This window comes from Phoxinus phoxinus (assembly GCF_949152265.1).
Source record: "Phoxinus phoxinus genome assembly, chromosome: 5".
In the NCBI taxonomy this organism is placed as follows: Eukaryota; Metazoa; Chordata; class Actinopteri; order Cypriniformes; family Leuciscidae; genus Phoxinus; species Phoxinus phoxinus.
The window spans coordinates 21873613-21898187 of NC_136880.1; the positions used below are offsets into that span (position 1 = coordinate 21873613).

Sequence of the window (24575 nt, forward strand, 5' to 3'; positions counted from 1 at the left end):
TTTATTATTATATTTTATTAAGGCTATAATGAACATTCTGCGATGTCAAGATTGCAATGCTGGAATGCTGTGTGTGTGTGTGTGTGTGTGTGTGTGTGTGTGTGTGTGTGTGTGTGTGTGTGTGTGTGTGTGTGTGTGAGGCTCGATCGAACAATGGAGACATAAAAACATACTCCGTCATTTTGTTCATACAGACCATCATTCAAAATGCAAAGTGTTTCTCTATATTTGTGTACACTCGCAATGAAACACAACATTGTGCTTTTGTTAAACTATAAACTCTTGTCAAACTGTAACCTACAACTGTCACCCAACCAAAATCACACACACACACACACACACACACACACACACACACATCCCCCCTCCCCTCCCCTCCCCACACAGACAGAATGGCAGAGAGACAGAGAGAGAGAAAATACACATTCAAACCACAATATCTGACTTCCTGTTGGTCGGAGCTAATGACTGTAAATTAGAAAGTTGTCCAGATCGAAGAGAAGAATATACGTACCGAGTTTGGTTACTGTAGGTAAAACTATAACTAAGTTATAACACACTTTATGCATCCTTTTTTAATCATAAATTTGTTTCCTCGCCACAGCCAAACCGTTCGAGATATCAAAAATCCCCTGGCAATTTATCATCTTCCATGTCTTGACTTCATGCTGACCGAGTTTCGTGGTCATCGGATGAATTCTCTAGGAGAAGTGTTTTAAATGCGAGAGCAAGCGTTCTCCAATCAACCCGTAATAGCCGACTTCCTGTTGGGCTGGCGTAAAACTTGACCCAGGGAAAGTTGTTCGGCCCGATTAAATCTGTATATGTGTACCGAGTTTCATATTAATTCATGCAAGCGTGTTTGATATACGGACAAGTGTTCGAATCCCATTCCAGGGGGCGCTGTCGAGCCCCCCTGCCACGCCCGGGTACCAGCTTCAGCCTGGCCCTAATGGCCGCGGGTTCTGACCTGTGTGCAAAATTTCAAGAGTTTTCGAGCATGTTAAGGCCCTCAAAAGTGGCAGAGATTTTGCACACAGCAGAGAAATGGTTAAACTAAACTAGCCCCCCTCCTCACACACACACACAGAGGGGCAGAGGGAAAATGCTCCAAACAGTACACATTCAAACCAATATATCGGACTTCCTGTTGGTCGGAGCTAATGACTGTAAATTAGAAAGTTGTCCGGATCGAAGAGAAGAATATACGTACCGAGTTTGGTTACTGTAGGTAAAACTAATACCCCATTTTTGACTAAAGGTGGCGCTACTGAGCCCCTTACCACGCCCGTTTCTGAAACTTCGCACATGTCTATTACACAATAAATGTCAAATGCATGTTGAGTTTCATGCAATTTGAAGCATGTTAAGAGCCTCAAATGCATCCAAAAAGAATATAAAAGTTTAAAGCGTTGCCATGGCGACAGTATTAAAGATATCAATAATCCTTTCACAGGTCTACATCTGTCGTGTGTTTACATTATACAGATGAAGTTTGAAGCAAATCGGGTAAAAATAAGAGGGTGATTTCAAAGCATTTTGAAAGTGACACACTTCCTGCTGCCAGTTGGTGGCGCTATAACTTTGACTCACAATAGTCACATCCATGTGATCGGCCTCTTACAGCGAACACACTGCTGAAGTTTCATCAAGATCAATTAATGTATGAGGATGTTATAACACACTTCCTGTTTCCAATATTCGCCATAAATTCGTTTCCTCACCACGGCCAAACCGTTCGAGATATCAAAAATCCCCTCGCAACTTTTCATCCTCAATGTCTTGACTTCATGCACACCGAGTTTCGTGGTGATTGGTTGAATCGTCTAGGAGGAGTATTTTAAATTCCATTGCATGTGTTTTTTAAACTACGCCAAATAGCCGACTTCCTGTTGGGCTGGGGTAAAAAGTCAGAGCATGAAGGATATATGAACCGATGAGATCTATAAGTGTACCGAGTTTCATATTATTTCATGCAAGCGTGTTTGATTTATGGACCAAGTTTTCGGACCCCGTTCCAGGGGGCGCTGTCGAGCTCCCCTGCCACGCCCGGCTACCAGCTTCAGTCGGGCTCTAATGGCCGCGGGTTCTGACCAGTGTGCAAAGTTTCAAGAGTTTTTGAGCACGTTAAGGCCCCCAAAAGTGGCAAAAACCTTGAAAAAAAAATTATTATAAAGAAGAAGAAGAAGAAGAAGAAGAAGAAGAATAACAAAAAATCCTTAGAAGAACAATAGGGCTCTGCGCCCTTTCAGGGCTTGGGCCCTAATTATATACTTTTCTCTCTCAGTGATTTATTGACTGCTGAGATCTTTAATCTGTCAACATTTCCTATTCAGCCTGCACATTGTTAGGCCTCTAATTACATTTCAATATTCGATTTTAAAGACATTTTTGTTGCTTTTGTATGATGAACCGTTCTGAAATTATGCTGAGTTGATACTTGATGTGCAATGAAAATCCTGAAGCAAAACCGGCTGAGAACCACTGCACTACACCCTAATGGCCTTAGAAAGTAAATAGTGGTGCTAGTGTGGTTTAATGTCAAGAATTCAAGTAATTTCCTGGGCTTTCCCTCTGTAGTATATCGGCCCCCTGTCTGGAGTTATACAAGTTTTTCATAGGTCCCCTGACTCTGTGTTCTTATTGGCCGTCTTGCAACTCTATGTAAGTGTGAGAGCAGCACTTTTTCTTGTGTTTCAGAGCACAAGTCTTTCCTCCAATAGTCCAGTGGTTTAAGATATTTCCTTCACTCTTTCTTTCTCCTCTTATTCCCTCCCTGTGGTCTGAACATAGACTTGCACAGTAGTACAGTCAGTACCTAAAACAACAGATATCATAGTCCATCCACAAAATGTGTCCAGCTCCTTGGCAAAATTTCAGTCGACAAATGAAGCAGGGAATTGGTTGTCAGGCGTTGCTGAGAGCTACTTTTGAGGATTTCCAGAAATCCCACTTACTTTCATACTTCATGTTGTTTCAAATCTTGTACGCACATTAATGGTAACCAAAGCGGTTTGCTTACCAACATCCTTCAACTATCTTTTATGCTCTACAGAAGAAGAAAAAAAGTCATACAGGTTTGGAACAACATGGTGGTTAGTAACTGATGACAGGATTAACATTTTGGGGTGGAATTATCCTTGTAACAAATTATTTCACAAACTTGATTTCACACCTTCTTGTATCTTCAAATGTGTTAGTACACAATTCTCAAAAACTTTGACAATGTCTTTTCTCATACTATTTATTAAATAAATACAATAGGATACACTCCTCTACTGTCAACATGTTTATAGCTTAACTGAATAATAACACATTTGGTTTAATTTCACAGGTAATTGAAGCAAAAGGCTTTGGTTTTTTAGCATAGCAGTTAGTCTCTATTGTAACTACATCAACTGCAAAAAGCATATTTCTCCATTGACGGCCATTCAAAAGCCTGAAAATGTTCATTTAATGACAGTAAATGTTTTTAAAAGGTCCCCTACTTTATGGAGGACTTGTGATATCCAGGTATGCTTTATTTTCTGCCTTCTACTCAGTGGCCTTGTCCCAAATGGCACCCTAAACACGTGCGGTCATCCTACAAGTCTGCACTTTTGTGACGTAATGGCGCAGGCTCAGCAAAAGCATATCGACCCGCAAACAGGGCTCTCGTGAGCACCCTTCTGAAACCTAAAAACAAATAAGACACCCTACGGTGTTCTCGGACTTCACGATCGTTCAACACGGCGGCCATTGTAAGTCCACAAGACCGTAAGTGGACATGAATTGTGCCATTTGGGACAGGGCCCGTCTAGTGCCCAGCCGAGCACGCAAGCCATCCAAAGTACACTCCACTGACAGTGAATGCGGATGGACTCATTCAGGGCACAAACTAATGGACGTTTGTTTTCAAGCGGGGACACAAAAATCATGCTGCATGCAAGCCAGAGCAGAATGCAAACAATGGAAGTATACTAAAGGCTTTAAAAGCATGAAATAAACTGGTTGTCACAACAGGTTAGTGTAGTTGCTAGTAGTGAAGGGCTTGAAACTGTGCACATTGTTGTGGTGCCATCAACCAGTCAGTGTTGTCATGATGTCATTTCCCTATCTTTCTGGTCTAAGTGTTCTAGAAGCCCAATGACCAATTATTTTTCCACCTTATAATTACACAAACATTAGACTTTTGAATATTTATGTAATGATTATTTGCGCAATGTGATGTTTTTTGGTTTGGTGTTACAGTAACTGACACGCAAGTTTTCTAGAAAGCCTAGAGGCCATCCTCTGAAAGCAATGTGTCTGTCAGACTTGTTTATTCCACAAGAATAACATCTTTCTGACACACCGTCTTTCCAAAACTGTTTCTGACACTCCTGCCATGGTAACAATAGTCCAAGATTCCAAGAAGCCATACCCTTCTAGCGACTCACCGTACCTTCAGCTTCCTGTGACGCAACAGTCTACCTCACATGCACACTGACAATAAAGATGCAAAAACATGCGCTAACAAGTTTTCATCAACTTCAAATAACCCCTCCAGCTCACCAGGAACTTCATTTGTCTAGAGGAATTGCACTTGTTATTCAGAGCTGTTGGTGCAGGTGTTGTTGGCTTGTGGGTTTGTGAAACAGATACCCCATTTTCTCCCTTCTCTTTGTTTCTTTCACAGCAAAGCAGATTTATTTAAACGGAGCAGTGGGATAATGCCAGCAATGCAAACTGATCTTGAGTCAGAGCTTCTCCTCTGCATGGGAACACACTGATAAAGGATCTGGTTTCACCCTCACCTCCTTTGTTCTGTTTGAGGTCGCTCAGTTCTGGCTGAACTCAAGAGTGTGTGTTTTTGGATTGTTTTTGTTTTGTCAAGTACTTCATAGTATTGGATGTTTCATTTCAGATTTCTTTAATGCGTATAGCTGTTGTCTAGGGTTGTCAAGTTGTAATTTTTAGATTCGGCACAACGAGGAATAACACATTGGTGCGGTTAAAAGAATAATTCACTCAAAAATGAAAATTCTGACATTGTTTACTCACGATCATGTCTTTTGGCGGAATGTCCAAGCTGCTGTTTTCATACAATTAAAGTGCTGGCTGTAAAGCAAGATTTTCGGTGAGTGCTGACTTAAATTTCAGTCTGTTTCTCAAACAAAGAAAGCGGTCACATGACTTCAGAAGACTTGGAGTTTATTACATGAGCCATATGGACTACTTTTATGATTCTTCTGTGGAGCTTTTATTGTTTTGGTCCCCATCCACTCAGTGTATGGAAAAGAGCAGTGTGAACATTTGTCAAAACTTCTCCTTTTGTGTTGCACCAAAGAAAGAGCATCATATGGATATACGTGAGTAAATGATAGCAGAAGTAGCCTATGTTTGGCAAATAGAGCAGTGAGCGGTCAAACTCATATGTCTGGCCTCTGCCTAGACGTGAACACATGTGGGAGTTTCACAGGACTCTGCAATGTTCCAGAGAGGCTAGATGCACTTCCTGCACCTGCTAGTTGGTTCATCAATGTGACCGTGTCCTTTCAACAACATTCTGCCATTGTGGTTTAATGCGGTTATGACTTGTAGGATTCATATGATCGACAGGTGTGTTTTGGATTAGCCATCTGTGTCTGTCAAGTGTATAAATATCTGCCCTCACATTGAGTTTGTTGCGACAAGCACGTAAAAAAAGAATTTTCCGTTAAAGTCAAAAGTATCGTGACTTAACATTTCATGTCAAACTAAAATTTGAACTAGCATGCACTGCTAATGGCGATTGGTCTGCGCACTGCTACATGAAGTCAATCACACCTAATAACTTTACCAGTTTATTTAGAAGGCAGAACTTATTCCGTCGCATTGCAGTTTCTCCCGTTCATAGTAATACGAGTGAACCGTCTGACTCTTGGTATACAGTCTTTAGTGTGGTCCTGACCTGAGATAAATGGTAATGCTAACAGAAAACTTTCACAAAGTTATTTAGACATTAGTGGGGCTAATTATAAACAATTGCTAAATTATGTAATAGGTGCATTGTCATGCATTCTTCATCCCTAAGAATATAGTGCTGTGATGCAGGTATCTCAGTGTGCAGTATATGTGTATGGTGCTCAGTACTCTTAGAAGGAGGGATTGAAAACACTTGTGCCTCTAAATCACTGCTTGTTTGCTATGTTTCCACACTCTCAGAGCCATGTGTCATTATGGTCTTACAAACTGTCACGTCATCACGCAACTGGTGGAATACAACAAAACAAATACAAGAATAACATGCAGCTTGGACGACTCAAGTAAGAATCTTGGGCTATGTTTAGGCTCCGTGCAAACAACCAGCACTGAGTCGTATAAACATGGAAAAACACTGACCAGTCTTATGCTCAGGTCTTATTGCATACAGGTTGTTACAGGAATGTACATCTTGCTGTGAAGTGTGTCATGGTGCATTAAGCTTTCCTGTAGCTCAGTGGTAAGAGAATTGCCTTAACAACGCAAGGTTGTGGGTTCGATGCCAGGGGATTGCACATACCTATGTATAAATGTATAGGATAATGCAATGTAAGTCGCTTTGGATAAAAGCGTCTGCCAAATGCATAAATGTAAATGTAATGTAAATGTAAGTGACTTGCATTTAGCACCAGTCCTCATAAGTGAAGTATGCAGTGCTGAGTGTGTTTTGGAAAAGCTCTAGGATGATCTGTGTCCTTTTTGAGTCTTTGTTTCATTTAATTCTTATCATGTCTGTGCTTTCCCCCCCCCCCACTTCTCTGTTGTAGCAGGGACATTTTAAAGACGCATTTAAAGTTATAAATCTGACTTTGTCAGGTGTGCAAGTATTTGCAGTTTTAGTGAAATTAATAGTTCAACAGCTGCTTTAATTTATTATACCAGTGCTTTTTTTGACCAGTTAACAAGTTCCAAGATGTTTAATTTTGATGATTTGTTTTCTATAACTTATGGCTATTATATTATATTATATTATAATACCAATATTATAACATATTATTAAGAATATGTGTGTGTGTATATATATATATATATATATATATATATATATATATATATATAGCCTATATGTAAAATAAAAATTAAAATTAATCTTCTGAGTGAATTATTATAAAAATGCATATTCATTTTGAGATTTGCTAAAGAATACATGTAATCTTAAGTTTTTCGTTTTTTTTTAAAGATTATTTTATTTACTTATGTCACATTTTTGTTAAGTTAATTGAAAGGTAAAGATATGGTAAATGAGCACGCACCGTTAAATAGTTAATATCAAATGATATACAGTATACCAATTTGGTACTGATATGTTGTGCATTCCTTGTATAGCTTGTTAGATATATCTTGTATATCAGGATCTCAGATGCGTTACTCAACCCAACATTTTCGTTTTCAGTTTCAGTTTTCAGTTTCCAGTTTCGTGACAGGCTAGACAGATTTGTACGTGTAATATATCCCTGACTCTGATGATTGAGAGTTCAGTGTTGATCTTCCAAGGTTTCCTGCATTTTATGGTGAATGATTCATCTTCAGAACCCATGCCATTTTCCTCACTGTTTCAAAAATGCAGTGTTTCAAAAAATTTCACAAGCTCTCTGATTGACAGGTCCTGGAAACCATTGGCCTTCTCTTCTCCAAACAGTTGGTAGTAATAAGCGAAGGCAGTTAAAATCTCTGAGAGTTTGCGCTCTAAAGGTGGGAATGGAAGTTCCTCTGAGAAGAACACTCCATAGGAGGCCTTTGATTTGACCCTCACAGGCTCAACGAGCTGCTGTTGCCGGGACAGCGCTGTGTAATATGCACCAACAACTTAATTGTGTGTGTGCTCAAGTTGCCATAGGCAGCGTTGTTGCATTGTTCCTGCTCCTTTCTCACGCTCCATGTCCTGGGAGGTTCTGTTGTCTTGGGTTGGGTTATAGTCTGGCCACTGGGAAGGACGTCCCTCGCCTCATGAACGTGGACTCTGCAAATCCAGACGTCAAGAACTATCCCTAACATCTTTCCTCCCTTGGATTAATAACATCTGAGGTCACCCCACGTGTCATTATATTAGACGACTCCCTGGAATACTTTTTTCTGATTGGTTGATTGTTGTATTATGACTGATAAATTGTAATATTGATCAAATTGCTATGTAGATGTAGTTTCATGTCTCTCATCTCTGCATGGTCATCAGTATTTCATGATCATTTATTGATTGATTTGGTAAATTTGACCAATTAAAAGTAGAATAATGTATACAGTGTATACAGTTGAAACAGATGTGTCATGTAGGACAGTGTAGCTTGAGAAAGCAAAAAAGATATTCCTATATTCCAATCCATTAAGGGCTTTGGGTTTGATTGTGAAAGGAAGATGGTGGAATGAAGGAACACTGAATGAATGATGTGGTCTGCTCTGTATGTGATGAGGCCACCGTGAGCTTCACTCTGTAAGATTTAACCATATACTTTAAAATAATCAATGAGATTTTAATCAGCTCAACTTGAGCTGAATTGTGACCCTGGATCACAAAACCAGTCACAAGTCGCACGGGTATATTTGTGGCAATAGCCAACAATGGCTTGTATGGGTCAAAATTATTGACTTTTTTTTTTAAATGCCAAAAATCATTAGGATATTAAGTGAAGATCATGTTCCATGAAGATATTTTATCAATTTCCTACCATAAATATTTAAAACATTTATTTTTGTGAGTGGATGCAGAACAATCGCGAACTTAAATGCACAACTTTAAAGGCGATTTTTCTCAATGTTTCGATTTTTTGCACCCTCAGGTTCCAGATGTTCAAATAGTTGTATATCCGCCAAATGATCCTATCATAACAAACCATACATCAATGAAAAGCTTATTTATTCAGATTTAATATGATGTATAAATCTCAATTTAAAAAAATTCACCCATGTGACTGGTTTTGTGGTCCAGGGTCACAATTGTGTAATTTCTGAACCATCAGCGTCAACTGCAAATATAATGATTTTAAACCATGCAGGTGTTACCCTGTACTACATAATTTGGCCATTGGTCATTCATAAAAGTATTCCAACTAATGGCAATTCATGCCACTGATTGAGCCAATGTTGACATGTTGGGTTGGTCGGGATGCTCAAAAAATGAACTTCTTGATAGTCGTCTCTGCACATGGAGCTGAGATAGGAGAAAGTATTTTATCCCCCCAAAATAAGACACAATTCCACTCTAACATTTGAAAACATTGGCTGTGCTGATAAAAGAAATGGCATCACGGCATAGACAAAACATTTTGTTTTGCCGGAGGTCAGCTGATTAACTGAATGTCCTTTCAGACATGAACTCCTAAACAGATTGCTTTGATATATATATATATATATTTTAAGGAACCAGCTTTTTAACAGCAATTAAAAACACAAACACAGCATGCCCCAATTGAGAACACTCGATCCTAGCAGACGAGTTGTCGCGCCATGTGATTGACCCGCACAAGATTTGAAGGTCACGTTAAACGCGTGTCATGTCAAGGATTTGTGACCCTGGACACCTCAGGATGTTCATGCTACATGGTATTTTGAAATTTCTAGCAAGTGATATGTTTCCTCCTTATATGACTGCTGTGATGTACTGTCAAACTAAGTGCATGAACATACATAACTTGTAGGTTCTAAAACATGAACCTCTGAAGATAAGCTTCTGTTATCTGAAGATAAGGCTTTCTACAGCAGGGTGCAACAGAGAGCCTGAAACTGTTTTCCATTTTCAGTAGATCAACAGTAAAAAGAGGGTGCTAAACGAATACGTTTAAAGGTTAAAACTCCAACCCTGTGATATTGTTATATGTAGTGTAATTAAAATGAAATGAACAGTTTCTAAAATAAAAAAAGCAGCTACTATAGAATGGTAACTAATAAAATTACTATATACAAAACATGAATGTGTATGTGTGTATGTACTGTATACATATACATGAACTATTAGCCTATACTATTATAAGTTTGTACCTTTTATCTTTCTATCAACTTTTTTAAAGAGGGGGAAACAGATATTTGTGATTAAAACGACTTAGTTTTCATTCTGTATTAATTCGTAGATAATATACTTTATTGATCATTCATATCTAATATTTCTTACAGCAAAAACATTGGAATATGAATTAATGAAAGCTGTTATCAATAACCTTCCAAAGATCAAATTCAATTTTGTATTTAGTGTTGTACTGTGCGATTGCTGTTTTATTGATGTTTATCGCAAAATTTGGGATCGCAATTGCATTTTTCTGTATTTATTTTATTTATAACAATAGTTTATTGAATATATCTATGGTACTTAAAGTATAAAACATTGCCTCTGGTGCTTTAAAAAGGGTAATGGGATGTGGAAATTGTGAGGCTGAAAATTGCTTTGAAAGATATTAGTCTGGTAATTTCCTGAAGAAACTAAATGCGGTGTCTGTATTTCTTATATAAATGTTGACTTTTTACATTCAGCTTCCGTTTGGGAACACGCGCACGGGCCGTTGTGTGAATTTCAGTGCCGGTGTGTTTTCTTGAGTGCCTTTGTATGTATAGCTGTGCCGAGTTGTCAGAATCGTGGTGGGAGGCTGCTGTGAGTGATCTCCGGCTGCTTTTGTAATTATAATGCGTTTTGTGTCGATCCCGACAAACGGTTTCCCCAACCCTTTGTCTCTGCGAAAGCCTCTTGACAGAGTTCATATCCATTATGAGAATATCATAAGCCTCGCCTCAGCCCTCACAAAGCATCGTGACAGACTCCTGTCGTCTTGCTCATGCTGTGGAAATCTTCATCTGCTGAAGTGCAAGAAATCGAAGAACGGACGCTCTGTCATTCACTCACTTTGTTCCACAAAGGCCTCATTCAGGAAAGGCCTTCGACTAAACAGTGTCAAACTAAATTAGAGAGAGAAAAGTGTGAGGGAGAGAGATAGAGGGGCAGCGGTCACTAGAGCTACTGGTCCGTCGCCAACTGCCCCGACCGTCTACCTCCCAGAGAGAGTTGACACACTGAAAAGCCCCGAGGGAGGCTGCCGTCACCCAGGAAACAGCAGAGACTACAGGCGGAGACGGGCTTGAGGAGTTGGGCTGAATTGTCCGTTGTTGTGGGCAGCAGGCGGTGATTTGTGGTCACAGCAGACTGTGAACGAAGCCAAAATGGTGTAGACAAAACAGAGAATAAAAGACGCTCTGTGTTAGGCTACGATATAAAGTAATAGAACAAAAAACATTTGATCAACAGACGATAATTTGGATTATTCTGGTTATAACTCTTAATACTTGCCAGTCTTTTTTTTTAGGTCAGTCTTTGTATCTGCCATGCAATCTGGGGGGAAAAAAGTAGATTCAATTTGTTACTCAGAAATTGCTAGTGAATTTCACAAATAATTACAAATAATTATAACGCATCGAATTAAACATGAAATGTTGAAAGAGAAAGACTGAAATGGTATTTTCTTGTAAAATGTATTCAAATAATCTTTACAAAAAGGTCTCATTAACATTAGTATATGTATTAACCTACATGAACTAACAATGAGCAATACATTTTTTATAGTATTTATTTACCTTTCAACACATTAGTTAATAAAATACAACTGTTCATTGTTTGTTCATGTTAGTTCACAGTGCATTAACTAATGTTAATAAATACAACTTTTGATTTTAATAATGTATCGGTAAATGTTGATAGAAACATTAACTAAGATTAATAAATGCTCGCTGTAGAAGTATTGTTCTTTCTTTGGTCATGTTAACTAGTTCACTAATATTAATAAATGAAACCTTATTGTAAAGTGTCACGAAATCATTTGTTGCATGTCAGATAAAATATATATTTTCCCCTTTAGATTCTGATAGTTGTATCCTATAAATAGTCATCATATTAGTTTAAAATCCCATTCCCAATTACAGTAGCAGTGATGGGCCTTTACTGCCCCTCACTTGCATTTCCAGATGTATACAGCAGAGAGCGCCCTGTGTCAAGAACTCACACTATATCAAAGCTTGATTCACTGAAATGCCACCATTATACTATTGTCTTTCCAAATTACTTTTACATTGACATGACTTTACATGGCATTTTGGATGTAGAGTAAAGTAATATTGTTGCAGTAATTTGCCATAAATCGGAACCGGACGGTTTTTGCTCCAAACACAGTTTTTTATTTTATTTTGGCCAATTACTATTTTGGACTTGTACACAAACTTATTACACAAAATGATTGCATTGCAGTGTAATTTGTGTGGAAATATTACGAAGTCTGTAAACAGAATGTTAACCAGAGACGGGACAGGCCAGAGAATGGACACCCAGAAGCAGAGCAAATACTGTACCAGGCACAACAAGCTCAAATAGGTTGAAAAATATAAATATTGAATTGGGGGGTGGGGGTTTATATGAATGTATCTCTGAAGGAAACAGGAATCGGGCATGAATAATCGTGATCTAATTTCACAGTATTACTGTTTTTACTCTATTTTTTTAATCAAATAAATGCAATCTTGGTAAGCATAAATGACTTTTTTATGAAAAAGAAACCTCTTACTGACCCCAAACTTTAGAGCAAATAAAGAAAACATAACAGCAATATTGAATGTTTTATGTCAGAGAAAAGTATGGTCAGGTTTCAATGCAATGAAAGCTTTTTTTATTTCAGTTGCATCGAGAAAAAGAGTGCATTGTTTCACATATTCTTCAGTATTGAGAAAAAACTACAACTGTTTTTGGTGCAAGAAAATGAAATTAAGTGGACCTTCAGGAAAAACAGTCAAATGCTACAAAGTGTATTACATGCCCCCTTAAAAGTAGCTTAATATTCAGCTATAAGTAAGCTATTCATTGGTTGATTTGTTTTATCTTTTTCCCAAACTGGCTCATCCAAAAGGATTCGTTTGGGGCAGTACTATCTGCTTGGTCAACCGTTGGCAGAGAGAGTAGTGTTTACGAAACAACCATTATTTTTGCAGTTAATTTCGGTGATACTAGCGTAGCGGCTCAGAAATGACACACTCCAGCTTTAAGTATACCCCTGCTATAGGAGAAAACAAACACCGCTGCCCTTTTTCCTCATCTGACAGATCTGATACTGTCCACTGCAGGTCCTGCCCTTGGGGTTCCACCTTCCCAAAGTATGTTTCCCCACCACTATCATAATGATACCACCAGGCCTTTGGAGAGCGTGTGCCCACTTGACCTCACAGCAAGCGATGTTTAGTTTCACCTCACACTCATAGTGTTTATATAAATCAAGACACAGGTATAGTGTTGCTGGGCGGGAGCTGTAAGATTAAAGCATGGGCGTTTCACAGACATTCACCCAACAATATAAAAAATAAAATGAAAATGACCTCATGCTTTTCCGCCCACAACACCCTTTTTAATCCACCGCACCGCAGCCTGACTCGCACTGTGTTGTTGTTACTGTCACACACACAGTCCGGCCACAGACAGTGTAATTAAATTGACTCAGTCTCTCGGAGCAGAAGTGAAATGGTTAAATGATTCTCTGGCAAACACGGTTGTTTTTACATAGCTGAGTTGAACGGAGGAGTGCTCATTGTTAGGAAACTTAAACCACTGGCATGGCATGACAGGTTCATTCTGTCTCTCTCGGTGTCTCTCTCTCTCTCTCTCTCTCTCGCTCTCTCTCTCTCGCTCTCTCTATCTCTGGCTGTGCCATGAGTCTTAGAGCGCTCCTAAATAGCAACAAGTAAGCATGTGGCCGCTACGGGCTGGAGAAACTCCCAACAGGACATGAGGATTGAGAGAGAAAGAGAGAGAGGGTTCGAGGGGGAGTGAAGACGTCCCCTCCTCAACACACTCATAATGTTGAGTGTTATATACTTTCTACGAAGCTTCTTTAAGGTAAGGGTGCTTCAGCTTGTTTTCATAGCATTGAGTCTGTTACGGATTGTAGGTACGGATTAAGATCACACTGTCATGGTGGTTTAGTTATAGCTTTCGGGTCATTTTCGTTTGAAGCTGCTCTTAATAAGTTATCTTGTAACTGCGCTTCTTGGAAAGATGACAGCGTTGAGTTCAATGGAACATTTTTGGAATATTTGTTTTGGTGAAGGAAACGTTGAATGTTGTAGCAGATAAAATTAGCATGTCAGGATCTGATACATTTGCTTTTTTTAGTCTAATCAGATTAAGTTTGATCACTTGTGATTGGAGATTCATCTTAGTATCAGTGTTTTATAGTGTTTTTTTGTGTGTTAAATGTCTGACAAGCTTCTTATAATAGCAGTTTGGCTGTATCCTTGGGTTTGTTTCTTGAGATCACATATGTTTTTGATTAATTGAAGGACGCCTAGATCAGCGCCTGGACTTTCTCCCATTGAGTCAGTGAAGCTTCACCAACAGGCAGTATTAGTGTGCGTGAGTGGACTTGTGCAGTTGGGAAGCGGTATTGGCAGCGTCTTCAGCGTTGTCATGGATTTGGGGAGGTGCTGTTAAAAAATGTTTTTTAGTGGTACAGCAAGGCAAGTAGTAGTTTTTCAGCTTGATCATAGCCTAACTTTAACAGAGAGCCTTTTTACGCCTGGTCACTTCATGATTTTATAAACTGTTCCATTTACACTTGGCCACATAAATGTGTCTCCGCAAAACGGATATAAATCCGATCTTCAATGCCTGTGTTATATGCAAATTCAAGTCAGTGTGAGGCTGAGTTCAAGTCGGTGAAAGCAACAGATATGAGCTGCATTTTATCATATCAAGTTCAAGATCAAATGAGTTCCCAGCCAGCTGAATCTACAGTTACTGTCACTGCAGAGGTGGAAGCCCTTTGACATGGTGCCGTCGGCCTCCAGTGAGTCAGTGCCTGCAGGGCATTTTTGACACTGCCAGTGTTAATGTTTCTAAATGCAAAGTATGAATAGGGGCAGCAGTGGCTCAGTGGTTCATGTAGGTTGTCTACAAACCGGAAGGTTGGTGGTTCAATCCCCGGTTCCACCTGACCAAGTGTCGAGGTGTCCATGAGCAAGACACCTAACCCCAGCTGCTCCTGACGAGCTGGATGGCGCCTTTTATGGCTGACACCGCCGTCGGTGTATGAATGGGTGAATGTGAGGCAACTTGTAAAGTGCTTTGGTGGCCATTGGGTCTGTGAAAGCGCTATATAAATGCAGTCCATTTACCATTTACCATTTATAGCAATACAATTGTTTTTTTGTTTTACAGATTTTAAAGCACACTTTTCAACCAAAATATAGAAACATGGACATTTAGAAAACCTCTCTTAACAAACAAACAAACATTTCACATACCCTCCAGATTAATAAATAATTTAATTCCTTTCTCGCTGGATGTAAATGACATTTTTTGGTAATAAAACCTTTCATAGCTAGCATTTATGTATCCTAAATGCACATAAATACAAAATATTTTCACAATTTAGGGATACATTGCATAACAATGTGATTTAAAATGACTATATTGGCAATATTCTGGTTGCATATTTACCTGTTTCTTCAAATATCAAGTCATATTTTAGCTCAAGCTCTGCAATGACACTGTTTACTTATGTAAACAAAATAAAAAAGTACACCAACTTTAGAAAAAGAGTTCGAAGTTGTAGAAAGGATGCCATTACTGTGGAACAGTCAAAAAATATTCAAAAGATATGAAAATAAAATGGTATTATTATTATTATTTGTTTAGAATGCCATAAAAGCATAGAATATCTTTTTAACACTTTTTTTGTGATTTAGAGGGATAGTTCACACAAAAATGAAAATATTGTCATCATTTACCAACCCTTATGTTGTTTGAAACCTGTATGACTTTCTTCATAAGTGAAATTAAGATATTTTGAAGAATGTCTGGGTCACTCCAGTCCTCCATACAATAGAAGTCAATGGTAACCAAAATTGTTTGGTTACTAACATTTTTCTAAATATCTTTGTGTTTCGTTGAAGAAAGAAAGTCATACATGTTTGGAACGACATAAGGGTGAGTAAATGATGACAGATGTTTAATCTTTGGGGGAACTCTATCTCTACTATCTAACTATCTAAGTGTCCAAATACATCCCCTACTTCCTTAACTGGTAGAAAAGTAAACTAAGCTGTTTTTACAGGTATGTGATGCTGAAAAAACTAGCCACCTGACTTCTGGACAGGACACTACAGTTGTGTTGTAATGAAGCAGCTCAGTTTAAGCACAGTCTTACTCCGCTGTTTCATTCATCTGTGATGTGAGAACCTCTCATTCGGGGGCATTGTTCAACTGCAATATGTTATGCGTCAGATTATGATTGTGAATAAATGCATCCTCACACAGCCTGGGTCTCTCTTATGCATGAGCTCGGTCAGCATAACTGCTTCCTGATCATTTCAGACATAATTTTGTTGACATAAGCAGTCAACAGCTTAATCAAGCAGCTGTCAAACTTCATGCCATGAACATGAACAGCCTTGACTTTTAGCCTTTTACATCTCTACACCCCCAGCTGAAATTAGAGCCATGAAACGGCACTTTTCCCAAACAATACCGTTCTCAAGCAAAGTCAATGTGACAGAGGATCCGTCCCAATCTGCTCTCCCGCCAGGAATATTAGAGCTCGGATTGCACATGAATGGGAGTTGTTTTTCCCATCTGTGTGTTCCTGAGGCAGTTCGATTATCCGGTTTCTCTTTAGATGACAGTGTTTTGGCATGTCAGAGCTAGACGTCGTAAGTAAAAGTATGGTGTGGATACATGTGTTAGCACGCATGTTGTTGTGTGGGACTGATAGGTGTGTGTGTGTGTGTGTGTGTGTGTGTGTGTGTTGATGCTCGAGGCTCCCAATCCCTCTGACATACAGGTTTGAGAATTACGATTACATACCACACTCAGTTACTCAATACATTGGCTTGTGTTACACTCGGCCTGACAGGGAAATAGACTGACAAATTAATTGAAAAAGAAAACAAGGGAGCAGTGAGAGATTTTTGCGCTAAACATTTAGTGGAATTTGAGTCTTGTGGCATGTGACACACGAGGAAACTCAGAAGAAGTTTGTGCGAGATGTCTGCAAATCCAAACAAACGACATACCAAATGATATTAAGTGTTTTTAGCTCTTTCAGCCTTTATGTGGCTATTCCAAACAATCTCATTTAGAGTAGTAGAAATACAGCACGAAATGCCAGCAAGAACTGTGAAGTGTATAGTGAACATGCAAGTGAGGGTCTCAGCTAAACATTTTATTCATAGTATGTTATGTAAAGTTCTTATGCTGTTAAAAGGCCTTGCAATGAAGCATTTGCAGTGGGATTTTCAGGGGGAAAAGGTATATAATAGATGTGGGCAGATTTTCTATTTCCCCAGAGTAGAGACAAGGCCAGACCATTCAAGACACAGAGACTGAGAGAGATAACAGGACAGGAATGTAAACTAACTCAAAGAGGATATACGTCGAGGGTGTTGTTGTTGCAGCCCCTCCACTCGGACCACAGCCTATGTTTTTACTCATAGATTATGACTTTTGGCCATCAGTGATAATTTTAAACATTATCTCTATGGATCGACAACATTAGTTGGATGCGAGTTTAAACAAGTGCTGTGTGCAGTCAGTTCAGTGACTTCAGTCAATTTGTTCCAGTTTTTTTTCTTCTCATCTACAATGATAAAAATGATTATGTGGTGAAGTAAATACTACAGAAAAAAAAAACTAATGTAATTTCTACATTGAATAAGTTAGTTCAGGCAAGAATAAAAAAAGTAAATTCTATGTTTGTGCTCAATTCAAGCTTGTAAAAAAATGTACGTTTGAATTTATAAGTATATTTTACTTGGAATTGTTTGTTATGTTTACAGTGATTCTTTGAGTAAATAATATCAAAGTTATTAAAATTCAAAAGTTATTATATAAAATTAAGTAAAACCTACTCAACTTTCTGATACTGGTGTTCCCATCATGCACTGGTGCATGGATATGGTTTCATTTTTCACTGTTTTTCAGTTGTATTTACACTGTTATCGTTGCTTTTGTTGTTAGGTCTAGTAACTTGCTGTTTTGTGAAATCTGGAGTTCATCTTCTACTCAAAATGACCCATCAAACACAATCCAATGAGTGTTACCATTATTGTGTATTGTGTACCAAGTATTGAGGTAAATGTGTTTGGTTGGGTAACTGGGCATGTTGTCTTACAAAGTGTTTACTTAAATGTTTATAAGTTGAGTATTCACTTAATTCAGTGCTATATACATTGTTTGAGTAAAATGTACTTGAACCAGAGCATTGCTAAGTAAACTTCAAATCAGTAACTAGAAATTACTCATCAAAGTCTAATTGTCCAGGCTATATTTACTTATTCTCTTTGTTAATTTTACATAACTTTAAGGACATTGTAAAAAAAAAAAAAAAAGTTGCTGCTTTAAAATTTTAAGTAAAATCAACTTGGATGTTGGTCATTTCAACTTTTGTTGTATAAAAAAAGTTGAAAATTGCTTAACTTATTTTGATGAGTTAAAGCAATGTAAAAACATGTCGTAACTAATTGATCATATCATTTTTGTTTAGAGTGTAGTGTTTACTTAATCCCATACATGTGAAATTGAAATATGAGTGCAAAGACTTGCAAAAGGAAAAATGTTACTTATTGTTTTGGTTGCGTTGCACTTTATTTTACAGTACGTGCAGTGCACATACTGTACGTACTTACCTGAAAATACTGGGTATAAGGTTACTACATGCCAAGTTAGGTTTAGGGGTAGGTTCAGGCTTAGTACCTAGTTACTAGTTATTATAATAACTATAATAAGTATGTACGCAGTATGTACATGGGGAACAGAACTGTAAAATGAAGTGCTACCATTGTTTTTTTTCAGTGTAGCATCTAGCAGTGGTTCAATGTAAGTTGTGTGCATAATTTCTTCTGCCCTGTAAACCTGTTTTGGGGAAAACAGCTCCCTTGTGTTTTGGCGATTGTGTCTGTTTAGGTTATGCAACCATTGATAAGAATATATCGTCTGTTTGGTAAACAAGCTGCTGCTGATTAGAATGGACAAGAGGGATTAGGGAGCCGTGGCATGAGTTACAGGGTAAAAGTCTTTTCCCAGTGCATTTTGGGATCTCTGATTTTTCTTCTGCGTCTCTTTGAGAGTTATCAGAGCACAGCTTTAAGTTTGGTTTTTCTCAGCAGGGGTGCGTTGCATAATCTGCTCATCACCTCCTCATTAGGGACAAGAAACCACTTGTTTGGTCCGCTGATTCAACACGCCCTGCCCCGAATAGTTTAGAGAAAATGCATGGATTGGAGTGAATTTAACCTCTTGTGCTTCAGTGCATCTTGAGGTATTTTAGATATGGTAATCAGATTTGGAAAGCAATAAAAAGACTGTGCGATTATGCTATCAGATTCCTCTGAGAAAAGTCTGACTTAAGCTGAATCAGGTGTTTGAAAAGCACAGGCTAAAGATCACATGATCCAATTTATGAATATGGAGCTCCACTGATTGCCATTTAATATAGTAATCAAAATGCATTCTTCAAGTCAAGTAATTAAACACGTTTTATAATGTCAAAATGAAAGCAGTGCTGAAAATGCCTGATCCCAGGTCTAGGAAGGAGCATTCATTATGTCTCTGTTTCTTTGTTGTCACTGGAATCTCTGAATTGGATTTATCTTAACCGTAAGCATTGACCTTCCCTGTCTGTCTGACAGTGTGCACATCTTCTGAAAATTTACAGTTGCACCATGCTCATTGCTCATTGCTCAGTATGAAAGTGTGATATGTGACATGACACTGATCTGATTTATGGAGCCAGTGCTGCACGCTTCTGGAGATCTTAATACAATTTACCATGCATTCACTTAATGAACTTAACAATTAGACACCCAACAATGATTACAGTAGAACCTGGTGTAAATGCTAATGTAGTTGAAAAGCCTTAAATGCCTTACAATGAAGATATGATCTAGACGTCTAGTACAAAAAAAATCAGTGCTGGTCATGTGTCTATTACGTACTTTGCCAATAAAAGGAGCATCATACCTGCAGATCTAGATAATATTATGTACTGTTTGTTAAATTAGACTGCACTTCAAAGCTAAATAGATATGATGACAGTGTAATGCCTTGATAAAAAGAACCTTTGATGCAGATATAATGGCTCAAATGGGGTAGGCTATTCCTAGTAAAGCGAGCACATGCCTTTAAACTTACCAGCAATTTAATCTTCGGATGGAGCCGATTGAAATGATGAGTGTTGAAACGGGAAAATAAGGGCTATTAGTTTAATGGATTTATTTAGTGTGAATTTATAAAAAAAACATTATCAAGGCAATGTAGGAAAATACTGATACATTATTAGTGAAATGGTTACATGCACTTAATTAGATTAATTGCAGATCTAAGATTTTAGCCAATGCAAATATAGTCTTAAAGCTGTTGTTTACAGTGGTTCTTATAGGCCTACTTTATGTATGAAATTACACAACCGTGGTGTGTTTGGTGAGAGCGTTGTTAAAGTGGTTTATCTGATCTGAAGTCAGCTGATTTAGTTGGCACAGAAGTGGTTGCAGTTGTGTTTGCACCAGCTCTAAATCACTACAACCACTTACTATGCACAGCGGTGCACATGAACGCTTCACTATACTCGAGATGCTAAAGCTCTTAGAACATCCACTGGGTTTTAATCGAGTGTATTGTTACTAGGGATGTGTTAAAATGATATCTAAAGCAAATATTTCTGCAAATAAATATTACTATTTTATAATTACCTCAAATACACAGATGCTTCACTCAGCAGAGGTCAACTTCTTTTTGATATGAGAGCCGGGTTGAAGGTGTGGTCTAAGATGACCTCACCATTGTAAAGTCCCTTTCATGTCATGATATTAGTCCTCACCTTGTATATGATGGCATATATTTGACCTTTACTACAGTATGTTAAATCTGCTTTATGTGCTTATCCACTCCTCTGTTTAGAACTAAGAGCAGCCCTACAATGAAAACATATAACTTACCCAAAATCATCACCTTTCCTGTGCTTTCATTGTCATATTTAACTGATTTACAGTTGACATGACGTCATTTCACTATGTCTGAATGCCTCATCAAACATGAGCTCTAGTTCCTTTCTCAGAAGTGTCCTCTGTGAGTGTGTGTATCTCCTGAGAGTGACTCCCTAGCATGTGTGCAGAAGTGTTTGTGTGTGATTCCCTCTCTGTGGTTGGCTTCTCCGATGGGATGAGCTCATGCTCATGTGGAGAGAGCAGCAGGATCCTGTGATCTGATGCACCCATGTACCTCCTCCTGAACCTCAAACACCTCCTCATGAATCCTAATAAATCTAAACAAAGGATGTCTATAATACCCGGAGAAAGATATTGTTAGCAATCCTACTTGGATGCAGCAATGACTTGGCTGTTTTTTTGCATTCTACAGTGCATGCATACTGTAAATAGATGCAGTAAAAACAATAATGTAATAAAGATTCTGCATTATAATCTGTGTCATCATGTCAGTAAATTGTAAATTAGTTGTGTGATGTGAAACGCAGTAGACCGGGAAAAAAATAAGTAGTTGATTTCACGTGTTTAAGAGCCCTTCAAAAAAAAAAAGAAAAAAAAAAAGATTATCTATACCATAATTAAATATTTACAATATATTCAGTAGTGTTAAAAATTATTATTTTTTTCTTCTTTTTTTTTAAATATAATTTTAAGAAATTCTTAACTTTCTAATTAAAGAATAAAAAACATCATGGTTTCCACAAAAATATTTAAACATTGATAATAAGATGTTTCTTGAGCAGCAAATCATCATATTATAATGATTTCTGAAGGATCATGTGACACTGAAGACTGTGTAATGATGCAGAAAATTCAGCTTTGCATCACAGGAATGAACTACATTTTAAAATGTATTCAAATATAAATTGGTTATTTTAAACTGTAATAACAATATTACAGTTTTTTTTACTGTATTTTGGATCAAATAAGTGCAGCCTGATGAACATGAAAGACTTGTTTAAAAACATAAAAAAATCTTACCAACCCCAAACTTTAGAATGATTGCTTCCAAAAAGTGTGTTGTCGAAATGCACTGCCAATTTTCTCCCCATGAATCTAAAGCTCATTGCAATGAAATTGGAATTCTAACATTTTAAAACATGTTAGAACAGTAGGCAATACATGATATTTGTAGCATGCTACATTGTCACATAACCTCCTCAACACACTGCATGTGCAGACGCATACAGTATGTTGTTACATTTGCATTTCTTCAGGGTTAGAGGAAGCAGACACTCAGAAGGCTTCCATTTAAAAGGGGTCAGAAAGATAAATAATAAAAAAAGAAATGTATATTTTAATTCAGCAAGATGCATTAAATTGATCAACAGTAGCAGGGTTTTCATCCAAACTTGAAGCTAATCTTTTCAAAGTTCGCAAAAAAACTAAAAACAAACAAATGCGAATTAGGTGCGTTTCCATCATGTTGTTAGAGCGGATGACGTTGGTATTGGTAACCTAGTAACAACAGTAAACAAAACACCATTAGCGGAAACAGACGATTAGTCATATGGGTTTAATGTTCGCTACGTCAGAATTTATTCGACAAATGCGTTTCCATCTCCCATTATTTCATCTCCCAATATTCTATTATTCAAGTGAGTGTAAAAACTTTTTTCCGAATGATGGGATTTTTCCTCACAAAATTTGTCATTTCCTTCACTCGTTTCTGATGTGATACTTCAAAATGTGCATAAAAACGGTGATGGAAACATATAGTGATTTTTAGCGATTCTTTTTAAGAAATGTAGTGATTCATTTGAAGAAATGTAGCGATTCTTTTCAAGAAATGTAGCGATTCTTTTCAAAATTGTAATTATATTTTTGTTAAAGTATACATACTTTACAGTGTAATCATACATTTATTACAGTATAATTATACATTTATTACAGTGTACTTATAGATTTATTAAAGTGAAATTATACATTTGTTACAATTTAATTACACATTTTTACATAGATACAAAAGATTTCAAACAAATGCTGTACTTTTGAACTTTCTTTACATCAAATAATCCTTATAACAGATATATCACAGTTTTCACATACACATATTAATCAGCACAACTGATTTTAGCATTGATAATAACAATAAATGTTTCTTGCGCACCGAATCTTCACATCAGAAGAATGATTTCTGAAGAATCATGTGACTGAAGACTGGAGTAATGATGCTGAAAATTCTGCTTTCCATCACAGTAATAAATTACATTTTAAAATATATTAAAGTAGAAAACAGTTATTTTAAATTCTAATAATACTTCGCAATATTACGGTTTACCGATTTTTGTAACAAATAAATGCAGCCTTAGTTATAGCTTAAAAGAAATATTTAAAAAACGATACAAATTTCACCCATGAAAGTCTTGACACCAAGTACCGTATATTATGACAGGTAATAAAAGATTAGACATTATACAAGTAGCAGAACATTAGTTGGACTGGTCTCTTTAGCTCTCTATTAGCGCTGCACATCTGGTCAAAACTGCTGTTGAATGGGGATAGTTTGTGAACTTTAACTCAGTTGGACTGAGGTCTGGGATTTGATTGAACTATACGTCAGCACATCTTTATGTTTTGAGGAATTCTTTTTGGCTTTTTCTGTATGTTTTAGAATCTGCATGATTCTGGATGCTTCACCTGAGTCATGGACTTCACAGATCATTACATATTCATGATGACCTTCCATACATGACAGATTCATGAATTATAGTTAGTATTGTTGATTCAACTAGACTGTAACACTTATTGAGCTGTCTTAATCCTTGCATTGGTACTGTAGTTTTTTGTGAAACTAATTGTGGTCGGCAACTTTTTTTTTTGACATGAAGTTTCTATATAAAGAGTGCTTGGTGTTGATAAGTAACATTGCTGGTAAAATATGAGCCAAGCTGAAGGACTGTGAATGTTATTACCGGTATGTTGTGGGTCAAGTGTGGCTTTAAGGGTCAGTAGCAGTCCTTTGTGCAGGATCACATGTGCTTTTTTTGGCTCTGTCTTTCTATTTTTTACCTTGTCTTGTACACCTACTGTATATACTGTATATTCACACTTGAATGCAAAACCAATCCCCCCGTTCTCCTGCCCTGCCCACGGTGTAGCGTTAAGATGTTAAGCCATTTAGGTAACTCAACTGTAATCAATTTGGCAAAACAAGCTCTGGTTACTGAATGGGGTCAGGTGACGTTGTGTTGTTGGCTGAGGTCATTCCACCTGCCAATGAGAACAGGTTTTACTTCTGACTTCTGCTGTTATACTAGCTAGTTAGCCTATATGTTTAGTTAATAGGATATTATACATTGGGGAGTTCAAGTTTACATCCCTACAACAGGTTACGAGAAAACAGCTTCATACGTGAAGTAAAGAAAAAAATAAAATAATAAAAATAGTATAAATATTTGAGCATAGAAAAATGTATTCCTGTACTTTGAATATTTCCAAAAAGAGTATTCAAGCTTTGTTTAAAAGGCTGTGAAAAAGGCTGTGCGGAAGTGTTTGGCAGTCTCCTCTTTGATACATGCTGTTCTTAAAGCCATTCTTCTTAGTGTCCTTCCTCATTTAACATGACGGGTTTGGAGTGGCTTGACCTGTTGGGATTAGCT

At 37.6% G+C, this 24575-nt stretch overlaps 1 protein-coding gene across 5 annotated transcripts in view; it reads left to right on the forward strand.

The window, feature by feature from the left end:
• Positions 1-24575, forward strand: part of arhgef4 (Rho guanine nucleotide exchange factor (GEF) 4) — an 83379-nt gene that overhangs the window by 13845 nt on the left and 44959 nt on the right. The window contains exon 1 of one of the 5 annotated variants that reach the window (XM_079611648.1): positions 13654-13831. The exons of the other annotated variants lie outside the window; for them this stretch is intronic. Within the exon in view, the coding sequence (XP_079467774.1) occupies positions 13793-13831 (39 nt within the window). The 5' untranslated portion in view covers positions 13654-13792. Of the gene's footprint in view, positions 1-13653; positions 13832-24575 lie in introns of those variants that run through there. 5 annotated transcript variants of the gene reach the window in all.